This window comes from Astatotilapia calliptera, chromosome 10 (assembly GCF_900246225.1).
Source record: "Astatotilapia calliptera chromosome 10, fAstCal1.2, whole genome shotgun sequence".
NCBI classification, from domain to species: Eukaryota; Metazoa; Chordata; class Actinopteri; order Cichliformes; family Cichlidae; genus Astatotilapia; species Astatotilapia calliptera.
This window is the reverse complement of record NC_039311.1, coordinates 4,604,760-4,630,541: the sequence shown is the minus strand read 5'-3', so window position 1 is coordinate 4,630,541 and position 25,782 is coordinate 4,604,760. Positions and strand designations below refer to the sequence as shown.

Sequence of the window (25,782 nt, the reverse complement as noted above, 5' to 3'; positions counted from 1 at the left end):
ACAACCGTTCTTGTAATTTCTTTGAGTAGTCCAGGTTTCTAGAAGCAAAACATTCTTTTTACAGTGTTGACTGCCTTTTATTTTGGTGTCTGTTAAAATGATCCTACTCTGCACAGTTTTGTATGGCTTGTCTGAGGACGCCATCATCTACCTGCTCAATCGTGTCTACACCCATCTGGACCAGCCGGCGAGCACTGTGAGGGTCATGTTTTTTGACTTTTCCAGTGCTTTCAACACCATCAGGCCGACCCTCCTGGGTGATAAGTTAGCAGCGATGCAGGTGGATGCTTCTCTGGTGTCCTGGATTGTTGATTACCTGACAGGAAGACCACAATATGTACGTCTCCCACAGTGTGTGTCTGACAAGGTGATCAGCAACACAGGGGCACCACAGGGGACTGTCCTCTCCCCCTTCCTCTTCACCCTCTACACCACAGACTTCAGCCACTGCACAGAGACATGCCATCTTCAGAAGTTTTCTGATGACTCTGCGGTGGTTGGATGCATCAGCAGGGATGATGAGACAGAGTACCGGGCTGTGGTCGACTCCTTTGTCACGTGGTGTGAGCAGAATCATCTGCAGCTCAACGTGGCAAAGACCAAGGAACTGATCGTGGACTTCAGGAAGACCAGGAAACACTTGACCCCTGTTTCAATCCAGGGGGTCAGTGTTGACATTGTGGAGGACTATAAATACCTTGGAGTACACATTGACAATAAACTGGACTGGGCTAAAAACACCACAGCACTTTACAGGAAGGGCCAGAGTCGTCTCTATTTTTTGAGGCGACTGAGGTCCTTCAACATCTGCCAGAAAATGCTGAGGATTTTCTATGAGTCTGTTGTGGAGCAGGCTGAGGGTCGCAGATGCCAACAGACTTAATAAACTAATCCGTAAGGCCAGCAATGTTGTGGGGATGGAGCTGGACTCCCTCAAGGTGGTGTCGGAGAGGCGGATGCTGTCCAAGATAAAGACAATGTTGGATAACACCTCCCACCCACTCCATGACATGCTGGTCAGTCACAGGAGCACGTTCAGTGAGAGACTGAGATTACCGAAAAGCACCACTGAACGACACAGGAAATCATTCCTGCCTGTGGCCATCTCCCTGTACAACGCATCCACTTAACACACTGTTTGCTGCTACAACTACACATGTTTCTTTTCCAACTATTTATTTATGAGTGACTTATGTATGTATATATATGTATATATTGTACTATTCTTAGTTAGTGTATTGTCTGTCTTGTCTTAATGTTGGTTTAAAATGGAGCACTGTAACAAAAAATAATTTCCCCCAGGGATCAATAAAGTATTCTGATTCTGATTCAAACTTCACAACAATATACTAGGCCTTGGGGGACATGAGTATTTGATGTTGACCTTCACTGTTAGATCCCAAGTTCAAAATTAACTTTGAAAAAAATAATAATAATAAAGTAATGTATCATAAGGGGAATGAGAGAGCTGTACTTGACATCACAATGACATCACAATGAGGCCACCAAGTATACACTGCATGAATATATCATTTACAGTTTATAGATGCCAAAGATTTCATCCAGTGCTGCTCCAATCATATGGATACGGATGATAAAATTCACCATCTTAGTATGTAATGCTTCAAGGTCATACGTCAAAGGTCAGGCTCACATGACTTAGGAAACAATTTAGTTTCCATTGAATCGTACTTTAAACCAATATATCCCTTTAAAATATTCTTTTTTCAATACAAGAAATAATTGACCTCACAATGAAACAAAAACATTAATATGCTACACTACCTTTTCATATTAAAAATGCTGACATCAACACAAGTGATCTACAAAAACAATGCAGATATCATTATTGAGGTTTCCATATTACCAATGCTGATAAAATAAAGAAAAAAAAATACCGAATACAGAATCGAATATCATAGTTTTAGTACAGCCCTTGCCCTTTTGACAGGGAGTTGCACTCTCTGAGTGCTTTTGTTTCTAATGAGGCTTCGGTAAACACTCAAATGAAGAGCCACATCCATCTCTCAGGTCCCGTGTCAAGTCTTTGTTCATTTTGTTTTTTATGATTTCTTAGGTCAGATACAGGTTATCTGAGATGTCACTTCCTCTTTGGTCCTCTAGTTGTCCACACACTGCACACCATTCTGATTGGTTTTGAGCTTATAGCGCTTTAGGAATCACCTTATTGGTGCAAAAATACTACTTTATACCTAACTACAGAAATAAGAACAAATCATTAGTGTTTTTGTGACCAGCTGTTAGAAACAAAGTGTTAAAAATCTTTGGTAAGTTGTTATTATTTGTGGGCACAACCGTAGCTCATCCGTCGATTAATAGTTCGGTGTTAGGGTGCATAACAAAGAAAAAAACTGTCTCCTGAAAATGTTTAAAAAAAAAGTACAGGGACTGAAAATGAGTGAAGAAGCAGCCTGTGTCCCAAAGACAACTTTGAATGGCCTTCATTAAGCCTCGAAAACTGTACTAATAATAAAAATTTACATTTGTGTAGTGCCATCCATCCATCTTCTTCCGCTTTATCCGGGACCTGGTCGCGGGGGCAGCAGCCTAAGCAGAGAAGCCCAGACCTCCCTCTCCCCAGCTACCTCCTCCAGCTTATCCGGGGGAACACCAAGGCGTTCCCAGGCCAGCCAAGAGATATAATCTCTCCAGTGTGTCCTGGGTCTGCCCCGGGGCCTCCTCCTGGTGGGACATGCCCGAAACACCAACCCCAGGAGGCATCCTTGTCAGATGCCCGAACCACCTCAGCTGGCTCCTTTCAATGTGGAGGAGCAGCGGCTCTACTCTGAGCCCCTCCCGGATGGCTGAACTTCTCACCCTATCTCTAAGGGAGAGACCAGTCACCCTTTGCTTAGGCTGCTGCCCCCGCGACCCGGACAAAGCGGATGAAGATGGATGGATGGATAGTAAATAATAGGACAGCAAGTCCTTGACTTTAAAAATGATAAAGGTTGCCTCTACATTCCGACATGACCTTTAGGAGCTTAGTTATACATGTGATTGGAGTTGTTAATGACCATGGCTAAAAGAAACCATGTTTACTATCAGTTTGAATTTATGACCCTAAAGTCTTGCTGACATACACTTCATTATCACCTGTAGACACAGAATAAATATGCAAATACTTGCACAAGGCCATCTTCTCTGTCATCACACTAGCTGACCTAAACATGCTCAATGACACAAACAGAGAGCTGGTAATCTAGTAGCTGACTAATTTTTATTAGTGCTGTCAGCGTTAATCTCGTTAAAATTACGTTAACGGCATAACCGTATTAACGCGGCAAATCTCCGTAGACTGAAGAAATCAACAACTTCTTTTTCGCTGGCTTCCAATTAATAGATGACCTGCTCTACCTCATGAACCAAAGACACCCTGTTTACAAAGTGTTTTCAAAGAAGACAGTCAGGTCATCAGACCATGCCTGATCAATAAATAATGACATATATAAATTACTGATGAACTAAATCTCTCATTTTGATAACATATTCCATCGTGGCCCTTTTTAGAGGTATCCAGGCTGACTTTGTACTTGTCCATGATTTTCAAGATGGGCCTTTGGAATATGATGTTCAATGTCAGTCTGTTCTACCAATTCTGCCAGAGGCTGGAAAACCAAAGCCATCTTTCTCATGTCACAGGCCTCATCTTGAGATGAGAGTTGGCAAACATGTGACCATGTCTGTAGCATTCCTTCAGCTTGTCAGCAGATTTTATCCCAATCTTTGTGGCAAAATTCCTGTCTGGATTTTCCACCATGCTGCACATGTTCAAGGATGCTCTTATATTTTCTTCAGTCAAAGACAAACTTGTCCTAACTAAACTAGTTACAGTGTTAAGGACAATGTCAGTGCCAATACTGAAGTTAGATCCAACAACATTGTTGGAGACAGTAGCAGAAACAATTACAAGTGCAAGCTCCTCGTAGTTCTCTCTAGCTAACAAGATATATAAGGTACAAGAGTCAGAGGGAGATCGAAACATTGTGAATGAGCCAATGAGTCAACATTCACAATGTGCGCAAGAACACCATAGCTATTTATTTGAAAAAGTAATGGTCTAAGCTACTTAATCCAGAGAATGCACGCACTATGCTGAGGGTATTGCAACCATGTATCGACGGCAAAAAGCTCCTTTTCGATCCCTTGCTAAAATGGTGGGTAAAGATATAAACATAACTAAGAACTGAATTTTTTCCGGCACTTCTGGACTGACTTTATTATTCAGTCCCAAAATTAGCTTGCTACTTAGTCTCAATGGATCTTTAGCAATGGATCTTTAGGAGAAATTTAGAGAAAATTGGCAAAATATTTTCTAGTGCCTGCTGTTAGTAATAATCAATATTGTCAAATAACCAACCGCTCTATCTGTTCAGTTTAGCAAGCCCTACTTATGATTAATACCAGAAAAAATAGTCATTGTAATAGAACTTTTATTCCACCCATTCTTGTTTTTAGTGGTCAACTTACATTACATTGCATTACACATATACATAGTTTTTTCTGTAGCCAATTAAGTTTTCAAACAAATAAGTGGCCATGCATCTTGTACAATTTATTAATCAGCCGCGTTACACTGCCAGTACCTAAACTTGTTCTAGGATTACACAGATGGCCCCCCTCACTGTGATAGGGAGGTATCCATAAAAAAAAGAACTTGACAGACGCAATGGCAGATAATCTACACAATGTATGTGCCAGAAAACATGACAGTGGAGGATGAGGAGGAGTGAGTGAAAAGATGGTGGTGGTGGTGGAGGAGGAGAGAAGACAAGCATAGTGTTGGGGAAGGATTCAGTGGGGAAAGTCTTGTAGATTACATTTACACAAGCTTGGGCATTCCAATTTCAGCTTGAATTTTCTACCTTCAGTGTTCTGATGGTTATCAGCTAGCAGAGGAAATGTTGGTCCCATATGTGCATCTGCGTGTCAAGTGCAGACACTCGGCCACGCAACACCTTTCAACATCAGAATGTCTCAGATGCTCTTCTTGGAAAACAGCTCAATGGCACAAATGCATTTGTATATGTATGTTTCATACTAAAACCTCTATGAATAACTTTGTTAAGCTCAAAGTCAGGACTTGAGGGGAGTTGTTAACATAATTACTATTGGATGATTATTTAAGTAACCCAAATGTATCAATAAGAAGGTAAAGGAACTCTGTTAGATGGCCTCATATTGCCTTCATCATTCCCTCTAAATTTAGGATATTGCCATCAGGGTTTTATACTTTCTAGTCATTCCATCTTAAGGGTTTCTGAATTTCCTTTTTTGATTATTTTGGAACTGTTTCACAGACGTGATTTGCATGCCCAGCGCGTTTCAGTTTAAACAAATGAATGTCGCTCATGCATAAATCGTAAATACAATGTTTCTTTTGGTAAGTTAAAAGGAAGTGAGATGATGTTTTTGGTTTACCACCATGGTCCAAGCTGAAACCCTTGGAGAGTGTGACATAACATGTTCTGCATTCCTCAAAAATGTGATCCTGAGTTGAATGTCTCATGAATTCTGCCCTACACAGGCCCAGAACAGTAGCTAAAGAAGAAAAGCTTGAGACGTAAAGACCAACACATTAATCAATGTTGTATACATTTAGTTTTCATTCCATCACTTTTATCTTAAGACCAAAAAAAGTAGAGACATTAATTGAGCAGTTTTTGAGTATTTTTAATACCCATTTGCCTGATATGTACTACACATACATAAATATATATATTTTTTGTTTCATATATTTTCATTCTATGAACTACCTCTTTAGTTCTGAGTTCAATCTACCACATAGCTGACCCAAATTTCATACATTTAAGCAAGAAATGAAATTGTTTGATTTATATTTAAAGTGAGTTGGTTTAAAGAATAACTGCTTGACAGCTGTTTGACCTAATGGGACGCTATCAGTAGCTACTGAGAAACTGGGTACGCAATCAAGCAATTTTCATTTTGCAGTGACATACACTATATAAAGTAAAACACAATGTTCATTTTTTTTTATCACTCATCCACTTATGGAATTCACTAGAGTCATCAAATGAAATGACAGCTACTAAGATCTGTACATTTAGGTGGAGTTCTGTGCTTCTTCTTTATGTGCAGTGTTGGGTAGGTTACTTTTAAAATGTATTCCACTACAGATTACAGAATACATGCCCCAAAATGTATTTTGTAACGTATTCCATTACGTTACTCAATGAGAGTAACGTATTCTGAATACTTTGGATTACTTAATATATTATCATGCTTTTTTTAAAACTACATGAATGTCCTATTGCTGTGTGATTTATTACTATTACTGAGGGTTACTTGCCATACCAATACCAGCTACATTTTTAAATCTTAATATAAAATGAGTAACAGTAGGTGGACATTAAGTAAGGCTGCACTTTTTGCAGCGATCTCGTATAGAAAACTATTCCACGCGTATATAAAACAGGTCCGCGACTAGGAACCGTAGTAAAGGGACCTCTGGCTAATACGTCGGGTTCGTGTCGGGCTCGTAGCCGAAAACTTACTTTACTTTGTTGTCTGGGTCAACTTTCCATGCAGGGACAGAGAGAGGCATTGAAAGGCTGCTCCACTGGAACTTATTGTTTCGCAGGAAAACACGAACACAGTGAACAGTCAAATCTTAATAGCTTACTTACAACTGGGCTCGTCAGGCACTCTTTTTGGCTGCAGTGGTTATTATTATATTTACATGCTTCCAGCTCCCGTTTCTGCTCGGTGACAGCTTGTACTTTTCCACTCTCCTTTTTCTCCCTCCTCACGCTCACAGACACATAACGGGTATGGCAGTCCATTCTCCCTGCAGCACGGACTACACTGCCCATGAGGCTACATTCTTTAGGGTGATGCCTGTAACACTCTGCCTATCCGGTTGTTCAGTGATGACACGACGAATCCCAGAGGTGTGGACTCGAGTCACATGACTTGGACTCGAGTCAGACTCGAGTCATTAATTTTATGACTTTAGACTTGACTTGAAAAAATGTTCTAAGACTTGTGACTTGACTTGGACTTTTACACCAATGACCTGGGACTTGAATTGGACTTGAACCGGTTTACTTGAAAAGACTTGATATTTCACCCCAAATATAAAATTTAACATGCATATTATATAGAGATTGAAAATGTGACGTCATTCAGGGGTAAACCGCAAAGGATTCTGGGAACTCGTGGCAAGAGGTACTAGCGCACGCAGGCTTTCAATTGAAATCAGTCACACAGCGATAAAAAGAAACACAAAAATGTCAAGAAGCCGTTGTATTATTAACTGCAATAGCCGGTCGCATGACAGCCACGGGAAGCCGACGGGTAAAGAGATCGGTTGTTATCGGATTACGTCGTTGAAGAGAAATTGTTCAAGCCATGTTTCCGAAGTAACAAAGACGCGATGGATGGCCTGGATTGCAGCCATTCAAAGATCAAATATAACGTCCCAGAACACTCCAGCTCACAGGTTAGTCTGCTCCAAGCATTTACACGAAGGTCAGTGTTTTTTAGTAGTTAATACGTCATTTTCATAACATAATTGGTGATATAGGTTACAAGCAAGTCTGGCGCTGAACAGAAATTGTCGCGCTATGCTCCTTTATTTATTGTGCATAAATAGTGAATTGTCCTGACACAATATTGCGTTTCGCCTCTGTTATTATGGTACATTGACAAAAACATATACTTTTATTCACAGGATAAAACAGGTTTTATGTATCACTAATTGCCCAGTAAGATTACAGCATACAATATTGTTGTCACTGCTACATTTCTGTAACGCGTACCAGAAATTATTTCCACTACTAATTAATTACCGTTGAGCTCAAAGGTCCTATTAATAAACGGTTAAGGAATGTGTATTTATGAAGACAATTTGTGAGACTGGTAAACTTATGATAGGTACGATGGTCTTTCGTTCTACACTGTGCATTTCAAGGTCCTGTACCCATCCGTCGGTAAACTGTACCTGGGCTTGTTGCAGTGACCTGAAGTTACTAAACTTCATGAGTATGTGCACTCACTCCAAGAACCGTATAATTATAAATATGCATATAAATATGCTACGATGAGATAGCTGACTTCATCTAACTAGCAAATGTTGTCCAGGCTACGTTGGTGATACAGTTTTTTTTAATGTGTATGATATTTTTGTCATGCGATTTTAAAGCCGGTCCTACAACCGCATCCAAGAATAACATGCAGCTTATCTCAGAACTGTCGGTGAAAATTATTCTTGGAGCTAGGTTTAATTGAGCTGCATTTTATAGAGGTGCAATTTCACAATTTGTGTATATTTTCTAAGTTCACTATTTTGTCATGTGTTGAGAAAAACACAGATTTTAAAATTACATGGTCTAATATTTACATTTAGCATAACTGCAACATTCTTTTTTCTTTTTTTCTTTTTTTAAAGACTCGAAAGGACTTGAAATTCAAAGTTTCAGACTTGTGACTTGACTCGGACTTTTACACCAGTGACTTGAGACTCGACTCTGACTTGCCTGACATTACTTGAGACTTGACTTGAGACTTGAGGATAAAGACTTGAGACTTACTTGAGACTTGCAAAACAATGACTTGGTCCCACCTCTGACGAATCCTACTTCCGGGCCTAAAGTAGTCTGCGTTTAATATGGCTTTTGTGTTGTTAACATGTTTAATGTTTTGTATTTTCTTCTATTTGATCTCAAAAAGCTCCTAAAACAGTCAGTGATCACTGTTGACCTCCCTCGGCTTTTATTACCGCTAATCATTTATTTAAGCTCAGTTTTTAAAACCTTAGGATGTAACTACAGCCCAGCCCATGCAGCAGTATATGAATGACTAACCTCGTATTGTGGATGGATGATCTCAGTTGTTCTCCTGGCTGAAGTTTGGTCCTTTTACAGCATCCTGCCATGCGATTACATTTGTTCCTGACCACCGAGAACACTCACGTTAACTTTTATCGAGTGGAAAAAAAGTTAGCTTGTTTATATTATGCTAACATAGCTGTGTCGCTAGCGGTCACGTAGCACATCATTATATACCAGCTAGCCCAACTTCAGTAACCCTAGAAACGTCACTGCTTTTTAGTTTTCTGTCTTCATTTATGCTGGAAGTGATAACAGAGCTGTACGTTTTAATTTGTTTCCAAAACCCCGCAGTCAGGACATGCTATATTGTATTTAGATAGAAGCTAGCGAGCTAACTCCCTGCTAACTTCTAACTCCGTTAAATGTCATAAATTCCGTTTTCATGGATGCCTGGATGTTAAACTCAATTGTTACACCTGGTAGAGCAGAACGCTGATCATTTTATTAAAGATGAAAGACTTTAGACAGTTTTTCAACTCTCAGTAATGCCATAGTGATCGTTTGTGGACCTGCAGCGGAGTTTAGGTCCGCATTAAGAGGCATTTGGGCCTCTTAATGCGTGTTTTGTTTGGGTTTCCACTGGTGTGGAATTACCAAAAATAGAGAGGGCATAACCTAACATATGAAACAGGAAAAGACCGCCGTGTAATCCCTTTATTTCAACAAAGTAACTGTATTCTAAATACCACCTTTTTAAATGGTAACTGTAATGGAATACAGTTACTCATATTTTGTATTTTAAATACATAACAGCGGTACATGTATTCCGTTACTCCCCTACACTGTTTATGTGAAGTTAAAAAGTTTCACTTCATTAAACTAGTTTCATTTAAATTTGCAGACAATAATGAATGATGAGGGTATTCATTCATATATTTGAGTGATTTTTAGTATTTTCTTGAATACCATGGTGCAAAACTATTGTTTCATTGAGCTCTATGCCACAGAAACATGTGATATCGATCCCACTTGGCGGAAGTGCACTTGGCTTTGGTCCTATATACAAACAAGAAGGTACAGAATATCACAGCTGAATTTGCTTTGAAATCCACCAACCATCATTTTATCTCTGGTTCTCTGAGTTTTTTCCACTAGAAAGACGCTGTTACAGCTATTTCTGTTGATGGAGGGGAGCACATTGTTGGCACTCTCCACCCAACCCACCCACTCTTCCCAGGAGTGTGTGTGCCTGTGTATATGTTTGTTTTAGGAAATGATGCAGAGCCAGTTTGTGTAAATTTATCCACGACACAGCTGAAACAAAAATAAGTTTACTGAAGTCGGCCCGCCAACCATTTGGTGGCCTCATGCCATGTTTGCCGAGTGTGTTGTATATGTAGTAGAGAATATCCATGTTCGTCTTATAATTATTTTGATGGAAGATTGAGGTGTGCACTGGAGCCTAATGCGTCGAAACAAACCTTCACAGTAACACATTTGAGTTATAGCCAAATATGTTACTATGACATTTTAAAGCATCATGGAAATAATTAATTAACATTTTCTAATACTTAATCAGAAAAAAATACTTAATTTTGTCTATCACAAAACTTTCATTTATCCACCTTCCATTATCCAAACCACAGCAAAAGTTGAAACTTACAATAAATACTCTTCTAGACTAGTTTTCAGATTCTCCCCTCACCTTAAACTCACTGTGCTGGATGGCTGACCTTCCTTGAGTGGGTTGTGGGATTGTTGGAACTTCTTTCTAATATTGCAGGGTCTTTATTTTACAATGTACAGGTGACTGTACCTGTGAAATGGCACTATATGAATAAAATTGAATTGAATTTACGATGGTAGAATGACTTACCTGCTGCAAGAATATTCTTTGTCTTATGTGTTCAGTCTCTTTAGATTAAAAATTCACCTCATTACAAGAAGGGTTTTTAGCTATGTTAATAAGGCTATTTGCATGCAAACCACCTGCCTACGGGGGATTCCAAAAATGTTTCCACTGCACTGTAGTTTCACCACCATCCATTTTAGTCTGTGTTTTTTAATCTAATTTTAAAAGCAGGAAGCAATGGAATCAAACTGGAATCTTTAATATCCAAACAAACATTTGCATAAATTCAAAGAAAAGAATTGCAGTCAGCGTGGAGTGCTGGCGCCATTGTTCACCACATTCAAAGAAAGTGGCGAATCATGCAAGCTGTCACACCCACAGGAAATCCCAAGTCTTCATTAAGACTGTGGGGTATATTTGAATTTGTGAAGGACATTCATCAAGTTCAGCATGAAAGAATAAACTAGAAAGGTTAGACATTTAAATTCAAGCACAAAATGTCATTGGAAATTGAAAGTCGGAGGAACCTTTGGAGTGAAGTGAGTAAAGAGAGGGAGAAGACTTAATGGTAAGAAGCATCTTGTTGATAATTATGATGCAGCTTAGTGATTTAGTTAAAATGAAATGACTACATATCGTAGCCAATACCTATATAACCTATTTTTATTGCAAACATCTTCAGTCAGTGTCCACTGGACCATGTTCTCCTTCTTTTGCACGTTTTATTTCAGCAACAGAACATCCTTCTCTATCCCTCTCCACACTGTCTGCGGTGAGGCAAGACTGAGCAACTTCCCCGACACTGCAGAAATGCAGAATTACATACCAATACTTCCCTGTTGACCCAAGAGTCCCACATCGTGGGCCCCTCTACGCCTTGTCATTTTGACATTTTGATCTTAGCTAAATCCTTCCACTGACCACAACACTGCTGTAACATCCTTCAGTAAACTACAAATCCATGCCTTATTTATCATGCAGGCGAGGATGAGTCCAATCAACAAGAGCAGATGAATAAATGATACTAGTATGAATGGTAAGTATGGACTGTTGAAGAGCAAAGTTGTGAGGTTGGCTGGGTGGAGGGAGCTGCTGCTGGATTGGGTTAATGAGGTGGTCTGGGAGCATGGACCGGGTCCTGACTGCAGTATGCATGGAGTTCACTTTAGCCTGGGGGGGATTTGTAGCCCTAAGACCACTGGTTAGACTCTTTTTGCCTCAGGCCGTGTATCCACTCAAGCCTTTGAGTGTGAGTGTGTGTGTGTGTGTGTGTATACAGATGTATGCGTGCTTGTATGGTGGTATGCCGGGAGACAGTGATTGTAATATTGCCCTCAGGATGACTCTGGTTGAAGCTTTGAGATCTCTGTGTTTAGTGTTGGAATTTGTGCATTAATATACATGCCTGTGTTTGCATGCGTACCCATTCCTGCTTGCATGCGGTGTATTTGCACTTGGATCCGTGTGTTTTGTGATTTTGTGTATCGAGTCCAACAACAAATGTGTACATAGCATCCCCCATCCCTGGCCCCAAATCTCATTACCATTCCACCCTTCCCTCCATCGTTTTACTCAACGCCATCAAGGCCTTGCCTCCTGGTGTTTGCATTGTAAATCAGGCCTGACAATAAGGCAATGATTAGATCCTACTCGTATTCAAAAACATCTTATTTATTTATTCATCTCCCCCCCTTGCAGGGCATCAAGATGCATAATATCTGACCAAGGTGACATACCCACTTCCAAATGTTATTCATTGCTTTTGCAGGTCAACCTTTTCACCAACAAACCCAAGACAGATTAAATGAGATTTTTATGACAGGATATGCATGGAAGGACTGCCTCTTTGATGCATGTACATACAGTACCAGTTCAGATATCAGACTACGTTAAAGTGTTGCAATCTATGGGTAAGTGGCTTAGAAGCTATCCTCTGGTGTAAAACTGTGGCACACTGTCCCTATTTTCATCAATATGCACAAGATATTATGTCTGAAAAGTTGCTGGATACTAAAAGCAGGTCCAATTGTACTGGACTATTTAAGTCAGTCAAACTTTAGTGATGTTGTTATTTTGGGTTTTTAAGAAAATGGTATCATGGGGACTGGGCTAATTTCTCTTCCAATTGCATCCTGCCCTTGTGAGATTATTTCATTATTTCTGTTGATAATGAAAGCAAATAAGACTGTCGTATGTGTATTTGATAAGCCTCTACAAGTCTGTTGAAAATCACATAAGGATTTTTGTTTGGTTCATTGGTTAATCAGTGCTGATCATATAAGTGAACAAATATATGTGAAAAAGTGCTTGCCCGCTTCCTGATTTCCTATTTTTTGGATACACTTAAATGTTTCAGATCATCAAACAAATTTAAATATTAGACAACGATAAGACAAGTAAACACAAAATGTAGTTTCTGAAAGAAGGTGTTTATGAATAAGGGGAAAACAATCCAAGCCTACTGGCCCTGTGTGAAAAAGTAATTGCCTGCAATCAAGCGTTTGTGATAACTGGCAATGAGGCTTTCACAGGGCTGTGGAGGAATTTTGACCCACTGATCTTTGCAGAATTTTGTAATTCAGCCACATTGGAGGGTTTTTGAGCACAAACCACCTTTTTACGGTCATGCCACAGCATCTCAATCAGATCCAGGTCAGGACTTGGACTAGACCACTTAAAAGTTTTCATTTTATTTTTCTTAAGCTATTCAGTGGTGGATTGGCTGGTGTGTTTTGGATCATTGTCCTGCTGCAGAACCCAAGTGTGCTTCAGCTTGAGGTGATTCTCCTTCAGGAGGTTTTAGTAGAGGGCAGAATTCATGGTTCCATTTACCACAGCAAGTCTTCAAGGTCCTGAGGCAACCAAATAGCCCCAGATTAACATCAGATTAACACCACTGTATTTTACTATTTGTATAATGGTCCTTTCTCTGAAATGCTATGTTAGCCAGACGTAAATGGGCACACACCTTGCAAAAAGTTCAACCTTTGTCTTGTCAGTCCACAGAGTATTTTCCCAAAAGTCTTGGGGATCATCAAGATGTTTTCTGTCAAAACTGAGACAAGCCTTCGAGATGCATTGGCTTGCATCTTTGAACTCTGCTATGCAGGCCTTTTTTGCTCAGTCTCTTCCCTATGGTCGAATCATGAACACTGAACTTAGCTGAGGCAAGTGAGGCCTGCAGTTCTTTGGATGTTGTTCTGGGGTTTTGTGTGACCTCTTGGACAAGTTGTTCCATGTTATTGTCATATGTAAAAAAAAATGGCTCTCGCTGTAGTTCACTGGAGTCCCACAGCTTTAGAGATGGCCTTTCCAGACTGACATGAGACACTTTTTCACACAGGGCCATATAGATTTTGATAGAGGAATTTCATAGCATTTCAAACAAACATTCACATCCTCAAGATTAACTGTAATGATTTTTACAGGTGAGTTGGCCACTTAACTCATCTTTCCTTAGTTTGGTAATTGGTCGCAACAGTCTTAGCTTTTGAAGGAAACACTAAACACATTGACTTCTATTGAAATCATGCTGTAGTGAAGAAGATATGAATTCAATAAAATTAAAGGTCTTCATTTTATTAAGACCATACATTTTTTGTACATTTGTTTACTGAGGTAGTATAAAGTGGAACTAGTGAAGTAAACTCCTAATGGGTATTACAAAGATTGCAGATTATTACATTTATTTTCTGATCTGAAGGTTATGTAAATGCCACTACATGTGCCATGTATATCTAGTATAAGAAGCTAATAAGCTAAATTATAGAGCTGATATGCTAAAGTAATATAATTAAATGGGTACTGGCTGTTCACTCTTGTTTATGAGAGAAGAGAGCGGAAGATCAACAGATGGATTGATGCTGTGGCTGTACTGATGCGGATGCACTACTAGTCTGTCATGGTGAAAAGAGAGCTGAGCGTAAAACTAAAGCTCTTGATTTACCGGTCAATGTTTGTTCCAGCCCTCACCTTTTAGGTGGCTGGCCTCTTCCTTACACATGGGGTGAGGAGTTTGGCCATCTGGGAGGGGCTCAGAGTAGAGCCGCTACTCCTCCACATCGAAAGGAGCCAGTTGAGGTGGTCCGGCCATGACATGGATGCTTTCTCCTGGCTGGGGTATTCCAGGCATGTCCCACCGGGAGAAGCTCCTGCGGCTGACCCAGGATATGCTGGAGAGATTATATCTGGAAGAGTTCAAGTACCTCAGGGTCTTGTTCACGAGTGATGGGAGAAGGGAGCCGGAGATCGACAGACGGATTGGTGCGGCAGCTGCAGTGATGCAGACGCTGCACCGGTCCGTCGTGGTGAAGAGGGAGCTGAGTGTAAAAGCGAAGCTCTCAATTTACCGGTCGATCTACGTCCCTACCCTCACCTATGGCCACGAGCTGTGGGTAGTGACCGAAAGAACGAGATCGCGGATACAAGCGGCGGAAATGAGCTTCCTCCGAAGGGTGACTGGTCTCTCCCTTAGAGATAGGGTGAGAAGTTCAGCCATCCGGGAGGGGCTCAGAGTAGAGCCGCTGCTCCTCCACATTGAAAGGAACCAGCTGAGGTGGTTCGGGCATCTGACAAGGATGCCTCCTGGGGTTGGTGTTTCGGGCATGTCCCACCAGGAGGAGGCCCCGGGGCAGACCCAGGACACACTGGAGAGATTATATCTCTTGGCTGGCCTGGGAACGCCTTGGTGTTCTCCCGGATAAGCTAGAGGAGGTGGCTGGGGAGAGGGAGGTCTGGGCTTTTCTGCTTAGGCTGCTGCCCCCGCGACCAGGTCCCAAATAAAGCGGAAGAAGATGGATGGATTATGTCTCTTGGCTGGTCTGGGAATACCTCAGTGTTCCCCCGGATAAGCTAGAGAAAGTGGCTTCAAATAAGTGGAAGAAAGTGGATTGATGGATGGTAATGGTTGATACTGTGGAGTCTACATGTGTACAGCGTCAAGTGATAGAAAGTGTCACGGTTAACTTGGTAATGTAAGATTATGCCGTGTTGTTGGCTTGTGGGGCTAACATGCTAAAGTAAAATAAATAAGATGATAATGGATAATATTATGGAGCAAACATGCTAACAAAACATATTTAACTTGGTCACTTTTTTACATTATATATATAGGTATGCATATACAGCACACTAATGCATGCTAATGTTAACATTCAGCTTTAATCTGTTTGGAGACTGAATTCAAGAGTGCTATAAAAATCTGAACATCACAGCCTCACATCAAACCACCAATTCAGCAACATGGTTATTTTCAGTTTTACATGTGAGGACTCACATTACCTGTACTCCACAGTTTGTGCGACTGTCAACACCATCATCTCTGTTCACTTCTTTGCTGTGAAGTGTTGATAAGTCAACCTGAGAGAATACCGCATCTCTGTCTACAACAGGCTTGTTTTTATTAATGAACCAGTGTAAGCCCCCTACCAGGTCACAGTTTGGCATGCAAGAAGTGTTCTCCAGGGTGCTGCTTTGTGTGTTTAAATCGCAAAGTTTCTTTTTATCACCGTAGTCAGTGGCACGAAACACTCTCATCCCATGTATAATAGAAGCTGGACACTTTGTAAGAAATTCACCTTTAAACCAAAGCAGAGAAAAAACACTTCAGACATAGCTGAACTGTGAAGTCCACAGGCAGTGATCACATCATGTGTGACTAGATATGAATATTTATTCAATGCCGGAGGTAAACGGGGTGAAACCGCAGCTACACTGCAGCCTAACCTTGCATCAATAGAGCACAGGCCCATTCTATGCCTGAGAATTGTTGGAAAATTGAATGCTGAATAGAAATGTTCCTTATTGCACACAATCCGATGAAAGAGAACGTCTGCCTCCAATCCAAATTCACAAAACCCTTTGATGTTTGTTGAAATAATTTTATGCCTACTTCTCATTTTTTATTTTATGCTTGCTCTTGAATTTTGATTGTGACTACAGGCACTTTTCAATTGATATGCATTACGAACTTTGCAATAATTGAAAGGGCCTTGTTGAGGAACAAACATGTCATTTATCCCCGAAATTAATTTCACAACTTATTGTGTAACCACACACCTTTGGTGACTTTGGAAAGGGTTGGTGACAGATGCTTATTGTCTTCAAAAATTGTACTTTCAAATTCATGAGAGAATTTTTTTTGCTGGGTTGAAATTAAATATCTTGTTGGTGTTTTTCTGGGTTTTTTTCCCCAGTGTTCTTGTCTGCTCTTGTATGTACATTCACGCCTCAGCAGCCTTGGTATAGCATGTGTTTGTGCACAAGTTATGTTTCAGTGTGTGTATATTTATGGATGCACCATTGCCTGCTCAAATTTACCATTTGGTGGCTTGTTCCTTTGAGGGATGGCAAAACTTGAGAGGCTGCGTAAAATACTGTGTGGTAATTGGAATTGCTTTATCTTCAGTCTCATCAATTAATGTGCAATTTTCCATTTAATCACTAACACGCTCGCTTCATTTGCAATTAAAATGAGGACTGATAACAGAGAAGATGCCTTTCAGCTGATACCAGTTGGAATGAGAACAGAAACCAGAAGACACAATCGGTACACAACACGACTCACTGAGACATGCGCATGGCACACAAACAAGTGTGAACGCACGCAGAGCAAACAGTCCTGCTTATATATGGGTGCACTGAATACATACACACTGAAACAGAATGACACAATAAAACATGCAGATTTACAGCTGAAACCCCAAATTAGAAACCAAATCACCATTTGAAATCAAAATGCTGGCAGCGGTGGTGGATAGGGGTGCCACTCAAACAGAGAAAGGTCTACTATGGTTGTCTTTTCTCTGACTTTCCCATTCAGAGACATTGTCAGGGTCTGAGTCTCAGTGGGTGATGAGCTGACTGGCAGTGAAATGTCTGTCATGTAATATCCCAGAGTAGAGAGGAGAAAAAAGTTGCTCTTGCTGCTTCCCGTCTTTCTCCTGAAGATACTGAAGTCTACCCAAAAGGAGCCTTTTTGTTCACTCAGCTCAACACACAGGAGGCCATAGGAGGAGATTTTATAGTGCTGGAAGGAGGAATGCCGCATAATACTCAAACATAATCTCATTAATGTTTCTGTAATAGTCCAACTTGTTGTGTCTTATATACTTATTCATTACATATTTTTGCAGTTTTTCTTTTGTAGTCTGTCCAAGATCCTCGTTTATACTATCATGTAAACAGTGTTATATGATTATTATAGTCTGTAACTTCACTGTCAAATACTGCAAATCCTTGGCTTTAACAGTCTGGTTGATTTGCTCCATTTTCCTGAGGCGGTATCTCCTGAGCGGATGTTGCAAGCGCTACAGAGATTTTGGTCAGATGTTCCAGTTTCATTTCACTAGCTGGTAATCAAGTGCTTTTCCTCCAGGTCAATACCATTCAGTCCAAGTGCACCAGTCCATTGTAACTGCTGCCTGTCTTTCACAACCACGCAAGGCTTTATGTGGCATTAGAGTGCATTTTTCCAATAACTCTCCCAGCTCAGGGTACCGAGCAAACGGATTGTTTAAAGTGACAGATTGAAACATCCCATGTGTCTGATCTCACATGATTTGTGAGATCAGAGTTTAAAGCCTGCCTTTTTTTAAAAGTTGAAATCTCACAAAAGGTTTAATAAAGTTTAACCACACCTTTATCTAAAACACATTTTCTGCCATCAGCTCACATTAACAAGGCGTTTTCATGCAGTATACACATAGGTTAAATGTAACTTAAGGAAAGAGATCCAGCTGTGCTGTGTGTGTGTATGTGTGTCTCTGCAAACCAATTAGCTTCCTTCAGTGGGGGTGGGGGCAATGGTTACAACAGAGTTCCACAGGGTACGGCCCTCAGCCCTGTGGGGTCTTGGCCAATAGCAATTAGCCTACCAACAAGAGCCCTAATTAGCCCTCTTGATTGGCTTAGTTACAGCACAGCAACAACATCAGCAGCCAAAACATAGAGACGACCAAGGTGACTCCGCCACAATGCATGTAAAGCCATCTGTAATTAGCAAACAAGCATAGCTCTCTGTAAATGGTAAACAAGTAGTGGGCTTTATTTGTGGTATCCTTATGAACCTGCTGCTATGTAAGGTATTTCATTAAAAGGGCTGCACACACTTAATCAGGTTGTTTTCTTTTTACTTGTCAGCATTGTTAGATCACTCAGTGTTAATACTGACTGTTCTGTGAGCTCTATGCAACACATGCAGAAGTAGACTGAAGAGAAATATAGCAAAGAAATAAATTAGTAAGTGCAGAAGGGATAGAAGTGTGAGATGATGTGTTTGAGAAACCCATCTCATATGATTTAATCATAGCAGCACCTGGTGGTGGCTGCTGTCATAGAATTTGCAATCACTGCTTGCTTGCACTGGATTTATGATTTTTTCTTTCTTGTCTGTTTCTTTACCAGTCTCAATGTGAAACTATCCCATGATGCAACATGTGTCCCCAGCATCTGCAGTGACAATGATGGCCACCCAGAGCGCTCCTCCGCCATCGTACCAGGAGAGCCAACAGGTTAGAGCGCCAACTTAAAGACTTGTCATATGGTACAAACCTCTGTACAGTAACCCCTGTGTCTAATGTGAACACACAGCTTGGCTTATGGAGGTTTTCTGTGTTATCTGAGCTCTTACTTAACTGGGGATGTGCCAACAAGCATAAATCCGGATGTGATGAGAAGGATTGAAGGTTAAAGATTTGAAAAATAATCATTTTGAATTTTTACCTAAACTGAAACTTTTACTGTTTTATAGTTGAATTTCTAAGATGATTTGTAGTACACATTTAAGAGCAGCCTCTCATGATTCATACATAGTGTCATTTTAAACAACTTCTGGAGTTAAAGAAAAAAAAATGAAAGTAACGTTTAACCTTTGGGGTTTTGTTGACAGGGGATTTATGCCCTTGTTTTTTATCTAGCTATCTTTTCTCAGTATGCATTAGGCTGTTCTTTTCAACAGGAGCTGAGGTTTTGAATTTGTTTTGATTTTTGTGAGAACACAGAAATTAACTAAATGAAAATGACATAAAATGTTTTGCTAAATTACAAATCATTTCATATTCTATGACATATAATCTAAACCGTATACTCAATGATATCATGACCTGCCTTTGGTCCTGTCTACTCACCCGTTAGCCCAATCAGTTCCAACCTACTAAGGCCACACTTGCTGACCAGGTGTTAGCCACCTGGAGGCCAGGTGTTAGCCTAAAACATATAAAGTGGAACTAGTGTGGAGCTGGCTTGTTGTGTTGTGGGCTGATAGTTTGGTAAACTCACAAGCCATGCATCAGCAGATGTACTGATGTTCTTTACAAGGATATGTTCTAAACAGACTTGTATAGAATTTTGGATGGGTGATCCTTTGTGAGAACTACAGTACAGCACCATTCATAGATGTAAAACAAATGTGTAGCTATTTGTAGTGAACCAGCCTCTAAATCTACTATTCAAAATCATATCTGTTTGTAACTTTTCCTTAAGTTTATGAGAATTATTAAGGGTGAACATGAAAAAAGATGCTGTCATAAAAGATGATAAAGCACATAAAGAGAATCCCTGGCTGAACATTAGCTTTAAATAATAACTTACAGATACAGTGATACCTGTGTAAAAATACACAGCTTATACCGAGTGATCACCAGAAAGGATAATACATAATAGTACAGAAATATTAGAATAGAGAATATTTTGTTCAGCGCCACAGACATCCTGTGATGGTGGAATAGAGTAGGTTCATCTGACCATCTAACCCTGCTTGTTGTTCATAGCACCTCTGTCTGCTCTCGCCAGAGGATTAGTGCCAGGGGAGAGCTCCCGAGCTGCAGCCTGTGTGCTCGGTAAATGCAAATTAGAGCTAGTTAAGTGTGAAGAACCTAATTTATTTCCCATTTGGTGCTGGGATTAAGACTTGAAGCTTCCTTCCACCCCACCCTGCTGAAAAAAAACAGAAGGGGGATGGGTTTTTTTTTACATTCATATCCTCATAAAAAACGAATGAGAGAGAAAAGTGGAATGAAGGAAGAAGATAATCAAGGAGACGAGTGGTCATGTTTGTAAAACATGTTAGCCCTCTTTCTCACCCACAATACAAATACCTTCAAAAGAAGCAAAAACATCCTATGAGACTTGTGCATCTTATAAGACATATATAAAATCTAAACATTTACTGACAGAGGCAGTCAAAATCTTTTGTACTCCTTTTCTATATTCTGATTAATTCACTGTTCAGTTTCTTGTTCCAAACTGGATATTTATCATTTAACAGCAGTCTATAAGATCTGTAAGTGTCTTGTTCAATTACTCAACCTGTCCTAACTCACTCATTCACTCACAATTCATTTGCTTAACAGCATCATCAGGCCATTGACCTGTCGAGCCATAATGATTCATGCCAGCGACATCCTCATTTGGCGTCTGACAGAATTCAGTGCATGTTGTGGCCTTACTTGCTTCGAAAAGCAATTACAAGAATTACTTTTAAAAAATGACTTTTATATATATCTGAGGGGCTGTCATCACCCTGCCAGGTGGGTGGGTTGGCAGTCAACATGGACACCCAAGTTTGTGAGTGTGATAACCTAGGATTTCCAAATTGATACCAAAGGGCCACATACTAAAAACAAACAAGTTCAAATCTCAGTGACCTAAACCTCAAGGTTAGAGGTCAGAGGTCAAGTTTTCTGAAAATCGTCGTCTCAAGTTATCGGAATGAAACTGCGATAACTTGAGATGATGTAGGATTTTGAAAGTACTTAATTAGTGGTAATTACTAAATATGAGCATGTCAGCATGCTTTAAATGAATGATAATCATTAAATCTTAGCACTGCCGTGTTAGGAGTATTACTGTGAGCGTATTAGCATCCTAAATCACCGTATATATGCAACATCACAGATGATACTAAAACAAAAGCAATATTCAAAGTCATAATTGCCAATGTAAGAAAAAAAGAACATAAATTTATCATTAAGTCATTTTGTGATTATTTTAAATATCACCAGATGACGGGCACGACTCAACAGAACACCAAGACCCCACAGGTCCACATCCCAGCAGCCTCCGCAGCACCAAATAGCTCTGTCAGTGTGACCCTTGACCCCCAGGCCCAGCTTGAATCTGACAAGAGGGCTGTTTACAGGTTGGTTACATTTTTCATGAGACATCTCTTACTGTAAGGGCTATAAGCCAGTCTGAAAACATAAATATGTAAAGATGACCAGGGACAAGAAGCAGAGAAAGACCATGTTGTTTATCAGTGGTTTTTTGTTTTGATTATTTAGCCATGTGTTTGTGTCATGAAGTTTGGCAGTGTGCACCCTTCTGCTTCTGAATTACATTTCAATTGTTCCCCTTTGAAGAAATGTTTCATTTCATGCTGACTTTAAGAGACTGTAGTAAATTAACTTGATGTGTTACTCACCGATGAAGGACACAGGCACTAGTGTTGTTTTTAATGCATTCTCTCAAACTAGCCATGACATAAAAGCTTTTGGAATTATACTTGAAGGGGCTTTCTTCAGATTTCATTTATAAACCAGAGAGCACCTTTGTTCCTTGACTCCTCATAGGCAGTTCAGTTTTCTCTGCTTTGAACTGTGTAAATGTTACAAGACTTTAAAAAAAAGTATCTCATAGTGCAGCAGTTGTCTGTATAATGAGGTGGGCTCTAAATTGTTATAATTATCACTCATTATAAACTCACTGTTTTGAATTACGAACAGCCAACAAAAATAAAGCAGACCAGAAGAGGACAAAAAAGAAATTTAAATCATTTGTTTATTTGCTGTTGAAAGTGATATTTGAAATTTTATTGGCCATTTGTTTTGTGTGAGGTTTTAGCTTGACTCCAGATCAACATTGTAAAACATAATTTATTTCTCTTTCACGCCAACAGCCATTTTCAAAGGTAAGCATCACTCTTCAGATGAAAGAGAGCTTCTTTTGGAATCACACTTGTGAATAGATGTTCATTTAAGTAGAAACACATGAACCATACTAATAGAGATAATAGAGATGTTTGTGAAAATGGATTTCATCATGTGTCACAATTACTCGTAATACTTATTTTACAGGCTTTTACTTTATGTTCTGGCCAATGTCTGTGTAAAGTGCAGCAATATTACAAAAGAAAAAGGTTATACTGTTTACAGGAAATAAAGAAAGTAGTTACCACAGTTACGCTGCTGCTTAGGTTATGTTTTTATATTAGCTGCCTGGCACTGGTAGATATATTAAGTTGACATTTATGCTGTGTAGTGAATTGCTTTTTTACATTTTCAGATTGTGTGGAAGTTCTGTATTCAAATTATTCAAAATTCAAATTAATCATATGATCAGCAAATAAATCTCAAGTCACACTTTCAGCACCATTTGACTAATCTTTTATTTAAAAGTCTACATCTCTCTCTCTCTCTCTCTCTCTCTCTCTCTCTCTCTCTCTACATATATATATATATATATATATATATATATATATTGATTTGATTTTGAATAGAATATTGATATATATATATATGTTTGTAAGAAAATTACTGCTTGGGGAAAACCCAGAATGCCAGCAAAAAAAAAAAAAATGCCAGCAAAAAAAAAGATACAAATTACACCTCCCTCTTCTCTCAGCTCATCACTAGAATATTGATAAACCCTTATAATGAGTTTATATTATCTATTTATGAAGTAAATTATTCAAAATATACAGGCATTTTTAATCAAGCTGGCTGATCTCCTGGTGTTGCCAGACTATCAGCAACTAACTTGATTTGTTGAGTGAAGGCTGCCCAGCACTGTATGGTATTAGGGTCCCACCTGAGTGTATCTGCCACTGCTGGAGATGTGAGTCCCCCCCCATGTGCAGACCTGAGGCAAGCCACTGTAAAGTCCTTGGTTGATCCACTGAGATACAAGGCTGTCTTTGATGTGAGGCACCATGTTTGGAGCAGCTCCGGGTGTATTTGTGGTGGTGGAATCAGCCCCTCTTTCATTTCCTCTGGGGAGTTTTGGATCTTGGTTTCCTCCTTTAACAGTTCTCAACCACATATACAATACGAATTACTAATTCTAGCTGTGACATATAGAACATTTGAAATTATTAAAATGCGATCTCAGTTATAAAACCTGTTTGTTGACTACTTGCTTTTATTATTAAGCTAAAAGCTACAGCTGACAAGAATAGACTTGCATTATATGAACTGACTGTCCTTAACTGGCACTTTAATCATATAAAGACAAAATATGTGCATCCCATTTGAATTGCACCCCTGCATTGACTATAATTTCCAGTCCATCAGGTTAGATTAGATTAGAATCAGGTATTCCAGAGTATAGGTAGCAGTGATTAAAACCAAACAGACAGTGATGGGAAGAACCTGTATTGTTTAGCTCTGATATTTGCATCTGCTCTTCTCTCTGCAGTTTTGACTCTGCTTGCACAAAGGAAGTAATCTTTACAATCCTTATAAAGTAATCTTTTACACTTGTTTCTGGGCAAGAATATTCCAGATTTGATTTGATTTTTTCACAAACACAGTATAGCTAATAAGTTGCGAACAAAAACACTAGCAGTCTGTTAATACTTTACATGTATACTGAAATTAAACACTCTCATAAACTTTAGTGGCACTTATTAATAATAAATAGCTAGATGGTCTTGTAGTTCCCCAAATGAAAGTGAAAGTTCAGAGAGTGGAACTTCTTTAGTAGTGCTCAGTAAATATTTAGTCATTTTACTCTGTTAGGAGTCTTCCTAGGGGTGGGATGGGTCAGTAGGTTTGAGGGTTTGCTCCATGATCACAAGGTCGGGGGTTTGAATCCACCGAACAGTTATCCTGAGGTACCCTTAAGGAAGGAGGTACCCTTTTATACACACTGCTCCCCGGGTGCTGGATTAGTAGATCCCTATTGCTTCACTGAGTGAATGGGATACATGCAGAGGCCTATAAGGGGATTAAAATTTAAAAAATGATCATTAAATTGAGAAAAGTTTTCCATTTGAGATATCTCCTTTCCAACTATGAACCTTCACAGAATGGCAGGGTCTGTGAAACGTAGTGTTACAGACAAACATAGCTGTAGATGATCAGTGTCTTTATGTGATAAAAAAGCAGTGGGCTAAAGGGTAAATTGAGATGAGAGTAAATGGTGCTACGGAGAATATAATGTCGAATGAGTCAGTTAATATGTATAATGGCCCGTCATTAAAATGCAGTAATTAGCTTTTAGAGGCAGCCCTAAGAATTCACCAGCATGTGCTGTTTAAAATCTCCTATTGAAATAGTTGTGTTTAAGCACTCAAAGAAGTGCTGAGCAGATTAGAATTTTTGGCATGACTGTTGCCCTTGTGAGGAACTAATGACTAAACGCACCTTGTTATAAACACAATTAAATTTGACTTCACTTCCGTCTCCCACAGTGAGTGAAATTATGCAAAAAGACACAAATAGCACTTTGTTTTTATGCTTCTGTGCTGTGCTCATATGGGGGCTGTAGACTTTGAAAGGAGAAGAGCAGTGAGAATCAGCATCTCTGCCATTTTTCTTTAATTATTTTGCTCAGGAAGCCTGTGCAGGCTTTAATGTTTCTTTTCACTAATTGCTGGAATGCCAATTTTATGAGGAGATGTGTGCTTTTCTCTCTCCGTCTCTCTGTCTCTCTGCCTACTTTGTTATTAGCAGCAGAGTAAATGTGTGATAGGGTAATTAGCCTAATGAGTTGTGGCATTTACTATAAAGATCCTTCTGGATTCTCTGCATCTTATTAAAAAGCGGGTGAGTCTTTTGTTTTTTAGGTTGCGAATGTAGAATTTGCGGCTGAGATGGAAACACGGGCTTAATTGAAAGAGACATCATAATAGTCGTTTCTGTTTTCAACAGAAATGTCCTTGTAATTCTCAGAACCAGCCCGGGTAGAAGAGATGTGTTTACCAATGCGCTCTTTTAAGGTGACACTTTTATGCTTGACTTAACAGCTCACTTACTTTACATGAAGAGAACTTGGAGTAGAGAATCAATGATAAACAACAGGGTGAATGTGCTTTTCAAAAGTTCTCACAGGCTGTATCATACATCTGCTGTATACATTAAATGGAAGCATATGCTACATTTAGTTACTTACACGTTATTT

General features: G+C 39.6%; 1 protein-coding gene across 5 annotated transcripts in view; it reads left to right on the top strand.

Annotated features, from left to right (window-relative positions):
- The window catches only part of LOC113030016 (pbx/knotted 1 homeobox 2), a 107,009-nt gene that overhangs the window by 47,263 nt on the left and 33,964 nt on the right, over positions 1-25,782 (top strand). For 3 of the 5 annotated variants that reach the window (XM_026181038.1, XM_026181039.1, XM_026181041.1), the window contains 3 exons: positions 19,069-19,175; positions 21,666-21,802; positions 22,559-22,570. In XM_026181038.1, coding sequence (XP_026036823.1) covers positions 19,089-19,175; positions 21,666-21,802; positions 22,559-22,570 — 236 coding nt within the window. In that variant the 5' untranslated portion in view covers positions 19,069-19,088. Of the gene's footprint in view, positions 1-19,068; positions 19,208-21,665; positions 21,803-22,558; positions 22,571-25,782 lie in introns of those variants that run through there. The other 2 variants (XM_026181043.1, XM_026181042.1) reach the window with 2 other exon arrangements.